Genomic DNA, 20,756 nt, shown 5'->3' on the forward strand with positions numbered 1-20,756 from the left:
AGCCCAAACTGACTAAGTCAAAAGGTACACAGAATGGGAAGGAAGAAATACAACAGCCTGTGCACGGATGACATGATCATCTAAATAGAAATCCAAAAGATTTCTTTTGGAACAACAACAACAACAACAAAAATCCTGGAATAAGCAATTATAGCATAATTTCAAGATATAAGCTTACTATACAACAGTCAACTGCTTTCCTATTCACAAGAATAAACAAGCGTGGGTGGCTCAGTGGGTTAAAGTCTCTGCTTCAACTCAGGTCATGATCTTGGGGTCCAGGGATTGGACTCTCCAGGCATTGTGCTCTCTGCTCAGCAGGGGCCCTGCTTCCCCATGCCCCACTCTCTGCCTGCCTCTTTTCCTACTTGTGATCTCTGTCAAAAAAATAAATAAAATCTTGGGGTGCCTGGGTGGCTCAGTGGGTTAAGCCTCTGCCTATGGCTCAGGTCATGATCCCAGGGTCCTGGGATCGAGCCCCATGTTGGGCTCTCTGTCTTCATCTCTTCCTACTTGTGATCTCTATTGGTCAAATAAATAAATAAATAAAATATTTTAAATAAATAAATAAAATCTTAAAAAAAACACTCCACACCGTTTACATTAGCACCCCCAAAATGAAATATTTAGATATGAATCTAACAAAATATATGCAAAATCTATATGAAGAAAATTATAAAACTCTGGTAAAAGAAATCAAAGAACTAAATAAATGGAGGCATAGTTCACATCCATGGACAGGAAGACTCAGCATTATCAAGATATCAGTTCTTCCGACTGATCTCCACTCTGTGCAGCCCCAACCCAAGTTCCAGCAAGGTATTCTGTAGGTATTGACAAACCAATTCTAAAGTTTCTATGGAGAGGCAAAAGACCCATAATAGCCAACATTATATTAAAGAGAACAACAAAGCTGGCAGACTGACACTACCTGAATTCAAGATTTATCATAAAGCCACAGTAATCAAGATGTGTGGTGCTGGGATGCCTGGGAAGCTCAGTTGATTAAATGTCTGCCTTTGGCTCAGGTTATGATTCCAGGGTGCTGGGATTGAGTCCCACATCCAGCTCCTTGATCAGTGGAGAGCCTGCTTCTCCCTCTCCCTGTTCACGTACACTCACTCTCTCTCTTTGACAAATCAATCAATCAACCTAAAAAAAAAAAAAAAAAGACATGTGTTGCTGGCAAATACATCAGTGGAACAGAATAGAGAGGCCAGAAAGAGACCCACACAGATATAGTCAACTGATCTCTGACAAAGGCACAGAAGCAACACAAGACAAAAATAGACTTTTCAATAAATGGTGCTGGGACAAATGGATATCCACATGCAAAAAAAAAAAATTAGACACAGACCTTACACCCTTCTCTAAAATTAACCCTTCACAAAAATTAAAGTGAGTTACAAACCTAAATACAAAACGCAAACCTAAAAACTTCTGAAATATAACATAGGAGAAAACTTGAGGATTTTACGGCCTTTTAAAATACACCAAAGGCATAATCCCTCCAAGAAGTAACTGATACCCTGGAATTTGTTAAAATTAAAATGTCCTGCTCTGAGAAAGATGATGTCAAGGGAGTGAAAAGAGAAGCCACAGACTGGGGGAAAATATTTGCAAAGGCACATCCGATAAAGGACTGTTATCCAGAAGAGACAAAGAGCTCTTAGAACTCGCTAATAAGAGAGTTAACAACCCGATTTCTTTTTCCAGTGGGCAAAGACCCTGAACAGACAAGTCACCAAAGATACAGAGATGGCAACCACATGAGTGAAAAGCCGTTCCCCAACAGACGTCACTGAGGAATCACAGATTAACATAAGGCGATGCTGCTCCACACCTCACAGAATGGCCCAGCTTGGAAAGGCAGACAGCATCAAATGCCGGTGAGGACGTGGAGCAACAGGAACTCTTGTTCTTTGCTGACGGGAATTCCATACGGGGTACGGCCACTTGGGAAGACAGTGTGGCATCTTCTTAAAAACTAAACATGCTCTCACCACATGATCCAGCAGTCATGCGCCTTGGTTTTTACACCAAAGAAGTTGAAATGTACATTCATACAAACGCTTGCACGTGGATGTGTAGAGCAGCGTTATTCACAGTTGTCAAAGCTTGGAAGCAGTCACAGTGTCCTTCGGTGGGGGAAATGGATACAGAAACTGGGGCAGGTCCAGACAAGGAAATACTAGTCAGCACTAAAAAGAAATGAGCTATTAAGCGCCCCCAAAACATGAGGGAAGTGTCAAATGTGTATTACTAAATGAAAGAAACCAGTCTGAAAAGACTATATGCTGTACGAGTCCAGCTAGATCATGTTCTGGAAAACGCAAAACTATGGAGTAAAAATATCTGAGGTTGCCAGAGGTGGGTTGGCAGGGGAGGGATGACGGGGTGGAGCACAGAGGAATCTAGGGAAGAGAAACTATTTTGTATGAGACCCCAGTAGGTGTATTTGTCAAAATCCATAGAACATGCACCCCGACAGTGGACCTTATTGTAAACTGTGGACTTTGGAAGATGATGGTGTGTCCATGTAGGTTTATTAGTTATCATAAATGGACCACCCAGGTTTGGGATGGTGATAGTGGGTATATGCTTACAAGCAGGGGCAGGGAATATAGGGGAACTCTACACTTTCTGCTCAATTTTGCTGTTAAAAAATTAACTCCATTGGTGGGGGAAGGAGAATGGGCACAGAAGGTCTCTCAGCTGTGTTTGCAGTTAGCCCTGGTGTCAGGGGCCTCCTGGCCCCTCACCTTTGCTGATTTGCCCCTCGGCGCCCGGTGAAGCCACTCTCACATTCTCACCCCACAAAATCTGCGGGATAATAGATAAATATGTGTTTTTGCTGCAAGCTGTCCTTTGGGTTGATGATTTGTTACAGAGCAGGAGCTAAGATAGATTTCCTAATTTTTTTTAAAAAAAAAGGCTTTATCAGAACACAGGATAATCTGGGTGTTTGGCTCTATTAGTCATCACTGTCATCAGAGGCCTGACAATAATCACTAGCAGGTTGCAAAGACGACAAGGGTTCCCCAGGCCCAGACCTGGCTGACCCAACATTAAAATGCTCACTGGCCCCAGGGGGCAGCAGGAGAGGGTCTGGGGGACCAGTGGGGCAGGGGAGTAGGCAATCAAAAGTCAGGAAGTTGACAGGGAGTGTAGCCTGCGTCAGGCAGGCTCCAAGGCCCCGGGGCATGCTCCATGGAACAAATTCAAAGTTAAGACAATCATGAATTTCAAGGCAGCAGCCACAGAGCATTACACCCCAATCACAGGGCCTTTCTGAGTTCAGCTACACTGGTCACTGGTTGTGTGCCCTGAAGCTGGCGCCAGGTAAGCGGAGAAGCAAGGAGAGCAAGCCTTCTAGAGAGACTTCTTTGGGATTGTTCAAATGGTCTGAAATTCGTTAAGGTTGCTTTTCTGGGGGAAAAATGTTTTTGTAGGAATTTAACACCCTCTCTCACCTTCTGGCAACAAAATTGTTCTGTTGACCTGAAATTGCCCCCACAGGTCCAACTATCCTGTAATTCCATACTCTTGCCACTAGGTGGCGAGAGCACTCATTGAATAGAGGAATAAACAGGTTTCAAAATCACCCCTAGTGCCAGGTCTTGCTAGTCCAGGATTGAACTCATTTGAACACCCCTCCCTGAGATATTCGCTGTATCTTTGCACCAAGTGTGCTATTGCCGCCTCGATATTTTTCTTAGACTCAGCCCACTTTTTAAATTTATGGAAATGATTTTAGGAAGGAAAGTCGACATGCTCTCATTTAATTGAGAAAGCCATCCCACCTGCCATACAGAGAAGGTAACATTGCAGTCAGTTCACAGAAAATACAATGACCTGTTGACTTCCAACCAGACGCATTTTCTGAGCCTGAAGGGACAAGCAACACCTCAGTAGTCAGGGGTGCCAAACTAGACTGTTCGACCCATTCAACCGAACCCTCTGACACCACAGACAGATCCAAGGGCATCAGGCCCACGTTTCATGCCCTGGCGGCATCCAGGCAGATCCTCGCCGGTGGCTGGCTGACCCAGCACAGACGGTGCCAGGCCTCAAGGGCCTCATACTCACTCAGCCTTCACGGCTTCCCAGGGAGGCAGGTTCTTTTATGCCTCCATTTTACAGACGAGGAAAATGAGGCAGAGAGAAGGCAGAGACTATTTCCCAAGATCATGGAGTTAGTAAGCCAGTCGTGCTACTCCACAGCCTGGCCCCTAACAGCTTTCTGGACAGAGATGTGTATCCACAGAGAACCAGCCAGCAGAGTTTCTGGTCCAAGGGGCCCCAGCAGCTGCGGCAGGAAGGACCCATTGACCCCTGGTTGTACACAGGCTAAAAATGCTAAGTAACAGTTTCCACTTCTTACTCTCCTCTGCTTCTCATCAGAAGAAAAAAAAATGTTTCAGGGGATATGAAGGATCCTCCCCCCACCCCACGTAAAGGGTTTCTGAGCAGCTTCCTTTGTAATACAATGACCAGACCAAGGCCCCCTCCTTTGGGTCAGGGAATGGGAAAGGAGTGGCTCTGTCCCTTGTGTGTCTCAGTATGTATGTCAGACGCATGTGTACCACCCAAAATCCCTTAAGAGACTCAACTGACCTTCGGTCACTCCTCACTCTGTGAACCTCGTGCGTTATGCCACGGTGACTGGGGTCCCTGAGGAGCAGCTGGGCTGGTGGGCAGACAAGCAAACAGCAGGGCCACTAACTCAGCTGGGGTAGCAGGTCAGGAAGGGCCTCCGGGAAGAGGTCATGACCTAGGTGAATCTTAAAGGAAGAGAGAGTGACAGGCAGAACTGTGGGAGTGGGGGTGGGGATGGAGGAGTGGAGGGACTCCCAAAAGAGAAAAGTAAAGAGAAGGAAACCAGCATGTGGGTGGCAAGTAGTGACAAAGATGACCTACCATGAAGCTTCAGGTCAGTAAGAGATAACGGGGGAGCCTGGAGTGGACAGCCAAGAAGAACTCTGCAGAGGAATTGGATTTCATCCCAAAGACACTGAGGAGCCATGAAAAGATGTTGAGCAGACAAGTGTAAAGGTCAAAGCTTTTATCCAGGAGATAAAAGTCCTGGAAAGATATGGTCAGGCTGAAACCAGAGGAGAGATGGTCAGCAAAACTGACAAATGTGTATAATGCTCAGACTATGTGGTAGGCATACGTGTGGTTACAAACAGCCGCTAACGGAACATAGACCCTGTCCTCTTGAAGTTCCCTTTCACTGAACACAAACATTTAAGAAATGCATAGAAATTTAGGGGCACCTGGCTGGCTCAGTCAAGCTCAGGGGAGCGTGTGACTCTTGATCTTGGGGTATCGAGATTATGACTTTGAGCCCCACGTTAGATATAGAGATTACTTAAATAAAAACCTTTTAAAAATCATTTTTTAAATGCATAAAAATTTAAAAACAAGATAATCCTAGGTCCTGTTAAGTACTGGGAAGAATTAAATGGAATACTATGGTGAATAATGGAGAATTGTCTTAGCTGGGGGGGGGGTACTTTGAGAAGGAGGTCACTGGCCTGAAACATGAATGATGATCAGGAGGAAGCCATGGTGGAGTTTGGGGGAAGGGTGCCATGGGCAGAGGGACCAGCAAGTGCAAAGACCCTGAGGCAGGAAAATACTGGAGTGACTGAGGGACAGAAAGAAGGTCCCTGTGGCTGTAGATTAGCAAGCAAAGAGGAGAGTGCATTACAAGGTCAAGGCATAAAGGGCCTCATGAAACATGGAGGAGGTAGAGTTCATTGTGGTTGCAACGGGAAGCCAAAGCAGTTAAGAGAAGACTAGGGCAGTGGCAGAACAGGGGGTTAGTTCTGAATATATCTGGGGGGCTGAGACAACAGGAATTGCTGATGGGTTGAGTAGCATGTACGGTCAAATCTTTGGAGGAGTTTTGTGGTGGAGAGAGGCAGGAAAGGTAGTGGTAACTGGAGGAAAATGCAGAACTAAGAAGGGTTTTTTTTTTTTTTTTTTTTTTTTTAAAGATTTTATTTATTTATTTGACAGAGAGATCACAAGTAGGTAGAGAGGCAGGCAGAGAGAGAGAGAGGAGGAAACAGGCTCCCTGCTGAGCAGAGAGCCCGATGCGGGACTCGATCCCAGGACCCTGAGATCATGACCTGAGCCGAAGGCAGCGGCTTAACCCACTGAGCCACCCAGGCGCCCCTAAGAAGGGCTTTTTAAAAGGACAATACTATAGGCCATTTTTAACCTAATGGGAATGATCCAGTAAAGGATAAATTCCATGATGCAGGATAGTGGGTAGCTGTGGGAACAACGTCCTTGAGAAAGTGAAAGAGGCCAACCTTAAAAATAAAACCACCGGTTTCCTTTCCAGCAAAAACGGGTTGATTCGGGAACAGCACAGAACTGCAAGCCACACAACCAAACTACTACAAATCCTTAACAAGTCCATATAGCAGGGGAGAGGAAGGCTCCTTTGTAGAGGAAGCAGTGGGGGGCGGGGTGGGGAGCTGGGAGGGGCTGTTAGAAACAAAAAGTCCATTGGAGTAAACTGGGAGCTCAAAGTGTAGTGGCTTTTCATTGGCTGAGTTGGGATGGTCTCTCATTGGCTGGGCTATTGCCGGGCGGGAGGAGAGGCGGGGGAAGAAACATTCCTTCCACGTGCTGGGACAGTAAAGTAGCGTCCTAAGTGCAAGGTCCCTCTCTTCCTATCGGGTCTACCATTGACCAGAGAGGTCGGTGACCAGAGAGGTAGGGCACGAGCGCTCTCCCTGGCGCCCTCCCCACTCCGTTCTACACAAGACTTCCTTTCGTTCGTTTTCACAAAGGGGACAGAAGGCAGAGCCCCAGAGCCGTTTGCCCTCATACTGATTTTCTCTTGCTGCTGTAAGAAATCACCGCACACTTAGAGGCTTACAGTAACACTCATTCCTTATCTCACAGTTTTCCAGGGGCAGAAGTGGGCACAAAGTGGAGGTGGGTTCTCTGCTTGAGGTCTCGCCAGGATGAAATGATGGTGCACCAGCCGGGCCAGGCTCCTTCCCAGAGGATCCGGAGCAGAATCCACTCGCTGGCTTATTGCAGCTGTCAGCACCATCCAGCTCCTGCTTTCTAGAAGCTTCCAAGTGGCAATCATGCATCCAGTCCTTCCTGTCCTTGAAAACCGACCTCTATGCTCGGGAGCCGAATAGGACACAAATACGAAGTTTGGGAATAAAGAGGAATGACGATTTTATTACTTTGCCTGGCGAAGGAGGCTGCAGCCGGCTGAAACCGCAGACCCACCAGGGGCAAAATGCTGAGAGGGGTTTTATCAGAAAGTCCACGATCTGGGAGGTTTTGCTAGAAATCCGGTGCGTTTGCCCGCCACGCTTGTCACGTCTCCCACGCGGTCTGACACTTGGCGGCAGAGGCCGCGCGAGTCTCGTTCCGAAGTGGCCATACTGGACCAAAGGATCCTCCAGAAACACGAGTGAGGGGAAGCAGGAGGGCAAGAATGCGGAAGAGAGACCCTCGTTCCTTTGAAGTCGAGCTCCCTGCAGCATTAGCGTGCCCGTCTTCATTTCACCCGCCTTCCCGTGGGTGCGGAGCGCCCGTTCTCACGGTCCAGACCTCTCCGACTTCCCTCTCTGTGGCGTCTCTCTCACTTCCTCTTCTGCTAGCGGTCGCAGAGAGTTCTCTGCACTCAAGGGCTCACACATCTAGATCAGGTCCTGCTGGGAAACCGCCCTTTTTAAAGGTCAGCTGAGCCACAGAACACAGCACAGCCACAGCAGGGATGTCTCGTCAGATTCACCAGTCCTGAGGACTAGCGTGAAGGATCTTGGGGGACATTCCTAAGGCCTGTCTCATCGCAGCGGGTCGTTTCTGTGCTGTAGCAGGCGGGAAGGCAGAATATGTGAGGACACGCCTCCACTGCAGGCAGATTGGCGGGTTTGCCCTCAGAGGAAGATGGGGGACAGTAACAGAAACCTGAAGACAGGCTTCACTGAGATAAAATTTTCTCTCTCTCTCCCTGGAAAAGTCCCAAGTAGGCATGCGTGAGCTGGATGGCAGTTCCAGAACCATTAAGAACCCAGGCTCCTTCTATCTTTTTGCTCTGCCACCCACAATTCAGGGCTACGCCCCAAGAACCAAGATGGCTTTCCCAGCCCCCACCTCCTCCGGGGGAAGAACAACTCTCACTTAGTCCTCTTTTCCTATTGGCCTACACCTGATCACATGACTACATCTGAAGGCAAAGAAGGCTGGGAAATGTAGTCTTTAGCTTAAAGGCTTCATGTTCAGCTAAAATTCTATTTGTGTGAAAGAAGGGAAGAGTGGACACTGAAGGACAGTGGTCATCCCTGGGTCAGCTTGTGAGGCCATGCCGTTAAAAGTATAAAAGTACAGTGATAAGGCCACTGGCCCGGAGACCTCAATGAGGCTGGAGAAGGACCAGAGTGGGTAGGCTCAAGGACTTGTGCTGGAATGGGGAGGTGTAGTCCAGAGGTGGGGCACTTGTATCAAGACTTCGAGGAGGAGCAGTTGCTGATGATGGCCAGTCTGGGGTAGGACTGTGAGGGTGAGCAGCTGTGGTGGACCTGAGGACAGGAGCACAGCTCCGGGAGAGGTCAACGGACTATGAGGCCAGGGTGACTAAGAGTCATCTGCATGAATGCTGGAATTACAGAGAGGGAGACAATGTTCATGGTGGACAGAAAGCCCAGTGCCCAAAGTGAGAGTCACCTAGAAGAGGAGTGACCAGGATGGGGAACAGCAGGCAGGAGCAGGGGGCCCGGCAGACAACATGCATATCAAAAGAGCTGGGGTTTGAGTGAGGAAGAGAAATCCCAGGAAACAGCAAGAAGAGGCAAGAGGACAGGGTCCTGGGGGAGAGCTGGGTTCCCATTCTAGAAATGGAGGAAGATGTCAGAGGAGGAGTGAGGGGGTGAGGGTTACTTGGGAGGAGTGGAAGACAGGGCCAGAGAAGGGGACATGGAGTGAGTGGAGAACCACCCTGAAGGGGACAAAGTCCACAGATATGCAGATATGCAAAGTCCACAGATATCATGGGATATGGTAGTGGGGAGAGGGAGGACATCCCTAATGGTGCCTCAGGTTTCTGGCTGGGTGACTGGGTGGTTGCAGGTGGCCCTCTCTAAGGTGGAAAACACTGAGGGGGGCTGGCTTTTGGGGGAGAGACACCCAGGTTTAGGCCATGGTGGGTACGAGCCTCCTGTAGAACACTCAGAGGGGATATCCAGGTAGGACAGTATGTGCACGTCTGGACTGGCATTGGAGATGGAAGGACAAGCGGGGGCAGCTAGACTGGAAGCCAAGAGAGAATGTGCATGACTGAGATAGGACTTGGTGCCCTCGGGAAGTAGCAACTGTATCTGGGTTCGTTGTCAACCCAAGGGGCTGAGGGAAGAGAACAGGGAGCATGCTGGGGTGTTCAAAACATGCACACACACACATACACATGTGCACACACACCAGATTTTTCCAGAATAAAGGAGGTCATAAGCATGTTTACAGACTGAGAGGATGGAGGGGGGCAGGCAGAGTGGGCTTCCAAATAGGGATTGGGGAGGTGACCTAGTAAGGAGCCTGAAGGGGCAGGAGTGGAGAATGCCTCAGTTTCTCCACAGGATAAATGGCATAGATACTGGGTCAGCCAACTTGGTCAGCCCTGGAAGAAGGAGCGTCCCCACCTCAGGAAGCCTGAAGAGCTGCCCCTCTCCCACCCTCAGCCCCCACAAAGGCCTGTCTGACCAAGATAAGGAGAGTGAGGCACACTCTTCATGCCCAGAAATTCCTTAAATAAAAGTTGCCACGTCCATACAATGGAACTATGGCAAACACTGGTGACATATGTGGGTGTATTCGCAGGTGGAAAAAGGAGGTTCCAGGACAGTGTGGGCCCCAAGTGACCCAATTCAGGGTAAGAAAAGAAATACGCACTGGAAAAAAAAATAATAAAAAGCAGTCTTGCTTGATATTGGAATTGAGAGAAAATTTTACTGTTTTCTTCCTGCTCATCTGAACATTCAATTTTTCCACCACAAAAATGGGTTTTCATGTGTGCTGCTTTTTGTTTGGTCATTTTGGGTTTTTTTTTTTTTAAGTTGTATATGCTAAAAAATAAGAGGGAAGTCTCAGAGGTCTAAGAGGAAGAGTGTGTGCCCAACTAGGTCAGGAAACACAACCTGGGGGCTGGGGCGCACCCACTCACCGGGACTCCTTCCTCACATGCTGTAAAGGCATGCAGGAAGATGAAGATGGGACAAGCCCAGGGGTCCACAAGTGGGAGAAGGGAAGGTCTGTGGAGGTTGAGGTTCCTGGTCTGTGGCCCAGGTTCTTCGAGTGGTCACCAAGGTGACCAGCGACAGGTGACCCCAGCGACAGCAGTCATGACTCCAGGGGACCGAATGACACCTTCCCTCCCCACCCTGCTCTGGGCCAGGGATCAGAAGGTTGGGGAGGCTGGCCCTTTGGGCATCACAGGAAGGTCAATGCCTAGCGCCTTCTCCAGAGGGCAGAGCTGGGCCGAGTGGAAAGCGAGAATCCAAGCACCGCCCCGCGGGGCCAGCAGGAGAGACCCCAGCCTTCTGGCCACGGGGGAGGACAGAGGCTAGCCTGAGAGGGGCACACAGTAAGAAATAAGGAGGCCCATGTTCTGAAGTTGTCCTGAGCAAGGACAGTTTATCACAGTTTGTTCTACCAGAATGGGGTATTACTTCATACTCTTGTGCATTTCACTCTTGCCGCTCAACAACACAATGGAAATTCCCCCAAGAACATGATTCATGCGGTTTTATTTCATTTAGTGTGATGTCTGTCAAATATCCCGTGGTGTGCATGACTGGTAACTGTTCCTTTCGTTTCCAGCTTTTTGCTGCCATTAACAATGCTGTAATGCACAGCCTTGGGTACTTAAAACCAAGCCCAAGCCAATCCCAGGTGTCCTAGAAGCAGGCCATGGATGGGGCCATGGGACCACGGGGGCAGGGGAGCCTCTCGGGAAGTCAGGCTTCCCCTATGAGTGGTCTGCCAGCATCTGCACAACGAGGGGTCGGGTTAGAAGATCGGGGTCCTCCTGCTGATAGAAACTTTCAGAGTCAAATCACTGGCTTGCTCCAGCAATCAGCCGGTGCAGACTAAGGAAGGACCTGTGAGGTGCAGGCGCTGACCTCGGCGCGTGGCTTGACCATGGACACAGCCCTCAGGGAGCTGCTGTGCTGTCGGGGAGAAGCAGATGACAGATACACCGATGAACAGGAGCACGCCTTGAAGCGAGCTCCCAGTTGCGAGATGCTAAAAAAATAAAACACCCACACTCTGTGTGAACATGAGGCATGCTCCTGTGGGTCTAGAGTAGTGTGCAAACGGGGTGTTGAAAGCGCCCCTGAGGGGCGTCTGGCTGGCTCAGTCTGCTCAGTGTCTGCCCTCGGTTCAGGTCATGATCTCAGGGTCCTGGGATTGAGCCCCACTCCGGGCTCCCTGCTCAGTGGAGAGTCCGCTTCTCCCTCTGCCCTTCCTTGTGCTCCCTCTTTCTCTGTCTGTCTCAATTAAATAAACAAAATCTTTAAAAATAGATAAATAAACTGAAAATCCACTTATCTTTTAAAGAGAATTCTGTATCACTAACGAAAATGGAAAACTGATGTCACTCCCCTGTAGTGACAGAAATAAATAAAATGCAGATTAAAAAACAATCTTAAATTCTAGCTAGAGACCAATGACTGATAGAGACGGAGCCATGGGCCTGTAGCATCCCATGAAAGAGAAAGATCAGGAGGTTATTAGAAGGTGCTAAAGATGCAGTACACCAAAAAATGACTTTCTCCTTGACCTATTCCGAAGAACCAAAGAAAATCCAAGATGACATTGTTCTCCGGCCATAGGATTCTCTGCCCACAGGAGCTGCCCCAGCCACACCCTGCATATGCAAGCAGGACAGGGATGATTGCTCCCATTTTACAGATAAGGAAATAGGAGATTTGGAGGCCTCCAAGGCCTCATCTTCCTGGAAGCCTTCCCCACCTCCTGAGACCTGATGAGGGGCCTCCTTGGTTCTCCCCCAGGCCCAGCGAGGCACCGGTAGTCCACGGCGATGACCTGTGGGACCCCCTTCTGTAAACAGGGGCTGACCTACCATTTAGGGCCCAACTCCCTGGGACCCCGAGGGCCCGCTGCCTCCGGAGACAGCCCCCCAGTGCTGCATGCGGGGGATAAGCCGGGCTATTTTCATCATTTCCTTCCTCCCACTCAAGCAGCGGCCACCAGCGGCTTTGCATAGAGCTGTTACCTCAGCCTCGACCAGGACAATTCAGGGCACAGAAAGGAGTGCTGGCTGCAGGCCTACAAGTAAGTGGCACTCTTATTACCCAGGACCACCTCCCACAGCGCGCCCCCACACGGACGGGACCGTGGGAGAGGAGGCCAGCCACCGGCCCACCTCTGTCCCTTCAGCTTTCCTCTCCAGAAGATGGGGCAGGGGGAGGGCACCGGCTCTGAGACACTGGCTCCTTGGTTGATTCAACTAATTTTCACAACCTGCTGTGGGCTAGGCCCTGAGGGGAGAGCCTGTCTTAGGAAGGCGAAGCAATTGTAGGCAAGTAGGAGACCCAGGCAAGAGCCTGGAGCTCAGGAGGCATGAGTTGGACTCGGTTCTGTGACACAGACCGCCAGGTGACCCTGCATGGGTCGCACTCTGTCTCCAAGGCTCGATTTCCCCAACTCTGAGTGTTAGCCTCGATGCATGGCTTTCCAGAGGGAGCCCCTTTGGGGGCTCCTCCTGGTCCCCATCTCAGTGTCTTCATCCTGCTGTTTTCTACATTGAGTATCACCAAAGAGATCACCGGGCCCCAGGCCAGCTGCAGACATCGATGGCGCAGGGTGCTCTGTGAAGTCTGCAGCATCAGCCTGTCCCTGGGCTTGGGCACGGGGGCTGTGAGCAGCCTGGGGGCCAGGATTTGGGACTGAGAAGCATCTGGCAAGCATTTGCATCCCTCCTCACCCCACTGAGGAGGGGCTGGACCTCCTGGCTCCTTTCCAAGAGCCTTCTAACCCTCATTCCCCGCCCCCACCCCACAGCTACACTCACCATCCTGCCTTCTGAGTGTCCTGGGAGGCTCAGCGAGGCCTGGGTTGGGCACACTTCACCTCCTGCCGTCATAACCACCCCATTCCACAGAGGAGAAGGCTGAGGCCTGAGAAGGAAGGTGAGTTTTCCTTTGTCCCAGGTTGGTCCCACTGGCCGTTGGCTGGAGGGGGTGCGGGCTGCCAGACTCTCCCTCCCCTCATGGCCACTCTGCCCACAGCCAGCCTGCCAATGCCTGCCTGGGGGGCCCTGTTTCTGCTCTGGGCTGCCGCACAGGCTACCAACGACTGCCCCACCGAGTGCACCTGCCGGGCCCTGGAAACCATGGGGCTGTGGGTGGACTGTCAGGGACAGGGGCTCATGGCCCTGCCTGCGCTGCCTGTCCACACCCGTCACCTCCTGCTGGCTAATAACAACCTGAGCTCTGTGCCCCCTGGTGCCTTCGACCACCTGCCCCAGCTGCAGATCCTCGATGTGACGCAGAACCCCTGGCACTGTGACTGCAGCCTCACCTACCTGCGTCTCTGGCTGGAGGACCACACGCCTGAGGCCTTGCTACATATCCGCTGCGCCAGCCCCGAGCTTGCCACTGCCCGCCCGCTGGGCCAGCTCACGGGCTTTGAGCTGGGGAGCTGCGGCTGGCAGCTCCCAGAGTCCTGGACATACCTAGAGCTCTGGTGGGATGTGCTGCTGATTGTCGTGGCCATGCTGGGCCTGGCTCTCCTGGCCGGCCTCCTGTGCACTGTTACAGAGATCTTTGACTGAGGCCAGGTGCCCAGGGTCACCCTGAGCCCCTCCCCAGACCCCACCAGACCTGGGCATCAGGGCCACCAGTAACTCAAAATAAACTGGGTGCTCGACCATTTTATCCGAGTTCAGAATTTTGGTTATTTTTCCTTTCAGCACCCAAGTCTGGCTCTTTCTGGAAAACTGGGTCCATTTTGTTATAACCAGATACCAACTGGGGCTTCTCTGTCCCCCAATGCGGGGATTGTCCCATCTCCTCCACACCAGCTACCCTCCATCCCAGTCTGTGGACATCCTGAGCCCTTCCTCCGGGTCCCAGGCTGTCACAGTCCTCACGCTCTCCTCCATCCCGGCACCTACTTCCTGCATGGGCCACTCCGGAGGGGCCACGCAAATGTCACATCAGCGTTTAGCTCCTCTCTTAATTCCACAGAAAGTGTGCTCTCCCCCGACCATGGCAGCGAGCAGAGCAGGAGGCACAGAAGACCTTGTGTGGGGAGGAGGAGAGCCATTCCCTTCTCTGACAGACATACCTTGAAAGGCACACACAGCACTGTTTCCTTTTGGCCATGAAGACACCTGCTCACTTGGTCCCATCCTTCCTCATCTTCTCTGATGAGCTTTCTCTCCTCTTCCTCCTCTCTAGCCCTCTTCCTCAGAAACAAAACAACAAATTCTTCCCTTTCTCATGGAAACTCCGGCGGCTGACACCAGATAGCCGCAAACTGGAGTCCCACTTCCATCCCCAGCAATGGCCACCAAATTCTTCAAACAAGATACTTCTCTCTCTCAGAGGAATTCTGATGCCAGCAGTTAAGCTAACAATCTTTTCTTCACCATGTGAGAGAATATTGCTGGGTCTGTTCTGGCCACCCCAAACCCTGATATAATTACACTGAGGCCCTTCCCTCAAGGAGACCCCTGCAGTGGACCTGTGGCTCGAAAGGACCCGCAGGGAAGGCCAGGTGGGCACAGAGCCGCAGAGGTGGAGCAGGAGGCCCAAATTTGGGGATGGGGAGGGACATTAGGGAGAGGTGGAGCCTTTGGCAAACCGGTGAGCGGGGCGTTCTACCTAAGGCTCCCTGCAGACTGTGGACCTGAGCAGCAAGTCTTCCCAAGCTTCCAGGGAGGTTTGGAAATCTACATCTGTGTGGGACATCTCGGACTCAAGTGTTAGCAACTAAATCCAAAAACTGTTACGGAGATACCAACAGCACAAATAAAACCCAGTAATCGGCTGGGTGGAGTCCACGGGCTGGGAGTCAGTGATTTCGGCAGTGGGAATCAGCTGCCTCGTGAGAACGGGAAAAGCTGGTGTCTCCTCAAGGGGCACTGAGTATGTGTGCGGCCCCGCATGAAGGACGGGCCGTGGGTCCTTCTTCTTGTACCCCGGGAGGAAGGCACTTCTCCCTCACACTGCCAGAGGACACAGGTCCAGGACCTCTGACAGTCACTTCACAGGCATGATCCCTGACAGCTCCTCTTTCACACCTGAAAAGTGCCGCCTTGAAAGCTTCCTGAGACTAAGGACCTTCAGCCCCCCAGTCTCTGGGCGGGGTGCCCCTAAATTCTGCTCATGCTCCTTCCCGAGCCCAACACCTGCAGCCACAGGTCTGGGCACAATAGCGATCATAAGCCTTGATTCTTCCGGCTGAGCAGCTGGTCCCATGAGAACCTTCCAGGATCCCGAGGAGCACAGTATCCCCAGTGCCGAGGATGAGGTCCCCATGGGCAGTGGGAAGGGAGGGACTGTCGGCAGCTGGGCAGGCATCTCCCACGATGGATGGAGGACTCAGACGAGAATCCCTAGGGAGATAGGTGCACTGGGAGATTCAATTTGCCACCTGCATTGTCCCAGTGGTCTTTGGCCCAGGCCAGCAAAGTGGCCACCACAGAGCCATGTGCACAGTCCCCGCCCGCTCCCCAGCCACCAAACCAGCAACCACAGATCCTACCACCACGACCAACCATCCCCCACTGGCCACCGCTGTCCCCTGCAGGACCTCAGTACCCCACTATTCCTGATGCCAGGAACACCAGCCCCAGCACCGCCACTATTGGCGTCCATGTGGCCTGCCCACAGGCCTCGCACTTGGCTCCCCTCATCATCTCCACCACGGCCCCAGAACATTCGCCGTGGAAGGTGACACTGCCTCCCACCACCACCCCTCTGCTTCCGTCACCACTAGCTCCACCGCATTTTCAAAATCAAGCCACACAGGGAGAATTTGCTGAGGCGACTTTGACCAGCTGCTGCCACCAGTCCCTCCTTGCCAGTCACTGACCCCCTCCACTGACTGCACCAGAGGGGCTGTTCACCAGCAAGCCTTCTGCCCTGCTCCAGACTCCCACTCAGTACGGCTCCCTGGGGCCCACTGGGAGCCCAGTGCTGGTCCTCTGCATTCCTCTGGCCAGTGGGCGGGCAGACAGAGTGAAGGGGGAAAGCACGGATGTTCCTGGCCAGGCCTAGAAGCGGTAGCCATGGCTTTTGCAAGCAGTCATTGTCCGGAACCAGGAACCAGCCCCGCCCTAACCGCAGGGAGGCCTGGCACAGTGCTCTTCCTGGGCGCCCAGCCACGGCAGCAGGTGAGCCTCTGGCCACCGCTCGCCCTAACAGGTCTATGCGAAGCTAATGGCGTTGGATCAGAAGGCGGACCCAGTGTCGAGAGGGTGTCTACAAAGGGTGTGCTCTCTTGGTGGTGGTGGGGGGCACACACTGAGTCCTGGCTCCATGCCGCAGCCATGCCCAGCTGCTGACACAGTGCCAGGGCGCACGTGTTTTGCATATACGCTCAGCTGCACCTCCTGTGCGTGCATGCGTGCAGTCTCTCAGGACCTCCACCATCTCAAGCCCTTGCGGAAGACACGTCTAACACGATGACAGCTAATTCCTTGGTAAGCAAAGAAGAATGCACTCCATCTCTTGAAAAGGGCCTGAGAGGGCACCTGGGTGGCTCAGCTGGCTGAGTGACTGCCTTCAGCTCAGGTCATGAGCCTGGAATCACGGGATCGAGGCTTGCATCAGGCTCCCTGCTCGACAGGGAATCTGCTTCTCCCTCTGACCTTACCCCTCTCATACTTTCCTGCTTTCATTCTCTCTCTCTTTCAAATAAATAAATAAATAAAATCTTTAAAAAGAAAGAGAGAAAACAAAACAAAACCTGAGCCCGCCTTGTGTGTGTGCCCAAGATGGCAGAATATAGAAGACTCTTGTCCCTGCTCAGCTCTGCCCCTGCAAGGAAAGAGTTGAGTCCGTGGCCTGGGGAATCTTTGAAGAACAGCATCCGAATCCAAAGACATCCCCAGACCTCTGATTGGCAGCTTTATAAACAGCTGGGGCTGGAATCCTCATTTTCAAACACTACAGGTGGTAGGCGGTGATGTCTTACACTTCAGACTTCGCGAAATGTCTCAAGATCTTGGGAAAGTCTTTTTTTAGCTAGATCTCTAATGAAGAGCGTTAAATTCAGAGAGGAAAGCTAAACTATATTACCTTCTTAATTTCAAAAAAATTAAAATACCTCAAGGTTGTCAGGGCAACCACACAGAAGGATCCAGATGGAGCCCTTGACAGCCCCAGTGATCCTGTTTCTGTTCAGACTCTTACAGGGACAGAGATAAAAATCCTATTTCTTTCTTTTGGGTCTGTGTATGCCTACTAAGTAGAAAAAAATGTGAGGTTTACAAAGACATCATGAAAGGAGAAGTGGGGCACCGAGGTTCAGCCAACCTGCTGGGTTCCTTATCGAAAGCTTCAGGGTGCCGACCTGTGAGTAAAAACATGAACAGGAATACGGGCATTTGATGCTTTCGGTTCTAAAAGGACTCTACGCACCTGCATCGCAACCTGAATAACTAGCTCTTACTTTGAGTTCAGAAAGTGTGGTTACCTTATAAAGTCTTTTAACTAAGTCTTTGTATATTTATGTAGGATCCTTCAACAAACGTGGATTGTTTTATTCTGTAACTGAAGCCACCCATTCATTTTGTCTTTAAAAAGTCGGAGTCGGGCGTGCCTGGGTGGCTCACTTAGTTGGGCGTTTGTCTTCGGCTCAGGTGGTGATCCTGGAGTCTCGGGATCGAGTCCCACATCAGGCTCCCTGCTGGGCAGGAAGTCTGCTTCTCCCTCTCACCCAACCCCTCCTCATTCTCTCTCTCTCTCAAATAAATAAATAAAATCTTTTTTAAAAAAAAGTTTAAAAAATGTCTGGAGTGGGGACTCAGGGGATGGAGGGAATGGGGAGCTGTTGGACAAGTATGGAGCTTTAGTTTTGCAAGAACTGATTTCAAAGCTCTGGAGATGGATGCTGGTGGTGGTTCCCCAACCACGTGAAAATACTTAACACTACTGAACTGTACACTCAAAAATGCTGAAGACAGCAAATTTTATGTATATTTGATCATAACATATACATAACATAATAATATACATAAACTATACATAGACTATACATAGTCTAGAGTGATGGTTTTCAAACATTTTTAGCTGTGAGACCTATTTTCCCATGAACCCTTAAGCAGTACCTGGTATATGAAATAAAGTGGCTCATTCTGGTTGGAGGGGGGTCTAACTGCTGCCCTTCCTCCTTCTCCATCTCTGCCCTTTGTGGGCTACTGACAAGCTTTAAGACTCTTAAAAAGCCCATTTATGAAACACCAACCTAGAACTCTAGTGGGGTATTAAAATTCAGTAAAAAAAAAAAAAAAAAACAAGTATGACAGGGGTGCTTGGGTGGCTCAGTGGGTTAAGCCTCTGCCTTCAGCCCAGGTCATGATCTCAGGGTCCTGGGATCAAGCCCCACATCGGGCTCTCTGCTCAGAAGGGAGCCTGCTTCCTCCTTTCTCTCTCTCTGCCTGCCTCTCTGCCTACTTGTGATCTCTGTCTGTCAAATAAATAAAATCTTAAAAAAAAAAAAAAGGTATGACAAAGTGTCACCAAGGATATAAGGTCTGAAACATGAAAAGAGGTACCCATTTGTGAACAGCAAGATTCAGTCCTCCCAGATTAGTCTCTAAATCCATAGAACCTGACAAATCAGGGATGACACTGAGACCACCTGAACCTCCTTATCGATCTTCATGAGAGAGGTAAGCAGAAAGCCAGATAAAGCCAGAACTGCTGTTTGGAGAGGCGTTGGTGGTGCATACAGAACCTTCCCGAGACTCTGCTTACCCTGGGCATACTGACCACATGGGCCTTTGTGGGCTACTGACAAGCTTAAGACTCTTAAAAAGCCCATTTATGAAACATGAACCTAGAACTCTAGTGGGGTATTAAAATTCAGTCCCTGCTCCCTGCCCTAAGCCTCATTGAAATTACCAGATGATTGTAAAAAAAGGGATAAACCCACAAGGACCAGGTTAATGGAGGAGACAACTGTAGGAAAGTGATGTCCACAAGCTTCTGTAAGATGGAGAGTAGGCAGAGGAACCTCAGCTGTCTGGGCAGGTGAGAAAAGCGCCCCCCACCCCCGCCTGCAGAGAAAGCCCTAGGAGGGGCAGCCCTGTCATCCCCCAGAACCCTCAGGAGGCTTCATGCTCCCTTTATGCAATTGGCATATGACTTTTATTCAGAAAGGAAACCAAAGAATTTTTTAAGGTCTGCAAGATGACACCACTTTACATGATTTTATTTAAGATAACAAAATTCAAATGTAACAAACTGCGCTAATGAGCCATACGACACTCATGACACGATACTCTTTAAAGCAGCAAGGGTGTGCCAAAGCCATCAGGTAGATCCTAAAAATATTTCCGGTATGCCTTGTTTACAAGCTCTTGCACCAAAGCAATCGGAATAGTTCACATCCAGGAAAAACACACAGAACCTTTAAAATAGAATTTATCCTTTTATTAAACAACTTTGTAGAAAATGGTATATTAGGAAGTAAAAGTTTTTTGTAGCACCAACCACTTTGTATTTTAAAAAGGTAATAGTTTGCGCAAAGACGAATTTGCTTTTATTTCTAGGTTGCACAGATTTTAAGATCAGATCATGGGGGAGGCTAGGGGCTGAGAACCAAGCGCTGGGTAAAAATCAGGCTCAGAGCATTTGGAACCGGCAGGTGCCCTCTCCATCTTGCACCTCGACATGACCATCATCTTGTCCCAACCCTGCAGGAGAGAGGAGATGTGCTTTCAGAGACACTAAGAAGAGACTCCGGGCCTGGAACCACAGGCAGGACCACCGATCCATGGGAGGAGACAGAGGATGCTTACTGCAAAAACAGAAAGGCCTGGGAGAAAAGATTTCTAGGCACAGACATCTGAGGATCCCTCCCTAGTGGAAAAGCCAGATTGGTCCCAATTATCTTATAGGAAGAAGTCACCCCATCGTGGGACCCACACATTCAGCCATGCTCCCCAGAAGCTTTCAATACAGGGGGATAGTTAGGGGTGACCAGGCTGAGAAAAGCCTCCGACATGATCAAAACAAATGGCAGGAAGAAAAGAACACTGAGCAAAGAACAGGAGAATATTTGAAAACTTGTTTTGGAAACAGCAAAACACCCAGTGGCTCCTTGAAGTAATGAATGACTCTAGGTCTGGGCAGAAAATGCACGATTTAGGTCAGAAAGCAAAGAAGCACTCAAGACCAATGCGCTATGGCAAAGAACTCGGGAGCCTGCTTGAAAGGAGTCTCGGTGTCCAGAGATGGAATAAATAGAGCACTGAAAAGAGCGATGACTTCAGTGGATTAATCCACTGAATGTGTTCCTTCACTGAAACACACACACACAGGGTGCGTGGGTGGCTCAGTGGGTTAAGCGTCTGCCTTCAGCTCAGGTCATGATCTCAGGTTCCTGGGATCGAGCCCCACATAGGGCTCTTTGCTCAGCGGGGAGCCTGCTTCCTCCTCTCTCTCTCTCTGCCTACATCTCTGCCTACTTGTGATCTCTGTCAAATAGATAAATAAAATCTTAAAAAAAAAAAAAAA

The 20,756-nt window shown here is 50.2% G+C and overlaps 1 protein-coding gene across 2 annotated transcripts; it reads left to right on the plus strand.

Annotated features, from left to right (window-relative positions):
- The first annotated feature begins 12,048 nt into the window (after nt 1-12,048).
- Nucleotides 12,049-13,940, plus strand: GP9 (glycoprotein IX platelet). 2 transcript variants are annotated; one of them, XM_059387925.1, is made up of 4 exons: nt 12,049-12,069; nt 12,243-12,336; nt 13,066-13,193; nt 13,293-13,940. In XM_059387925.1, exon 4 carries the CDS (start codon nt 13,304-13,306, stop codon nt 13,835-13,837), a length of 534 nt encoding a protein of 177 aa, XP_059243908.1. In that variant the 5' UTR covers nt 12,049-12,069; nt 12,243-12,336; nt 13,066-13,193; nt 13,293-13,303; the 3' UTR covers nt 13,838-13,940. The 2 variants fall into 2 exon arrangements, with proteins under 2 accessions (XP_059243908.1, XP_059243907.1); XM_059387924.1 differs by lacking the exon at nt 12,049-12,069 and having other exon boundaries at nt 12,203-12,336.
- Nucleotides 13,941-20,756: the final 6,816 nt, after the last annotated feature.

The sequence above is a fragment of the Mustela nigripes genome, chromosome 2, assembly GCF_022355385.1.
Source record: "Mustela nigripes isolate SB6536 chromosome 2, MUSNIG.SB6536, whole genome shotgun sequence".
In the NCBI taxonomy this organism is placed as follows: Eukaryota; Metazoa; Chordata; class Mammalia; order Carnivora; family Mustelidae; genus Mustela; species Mustela nigripes.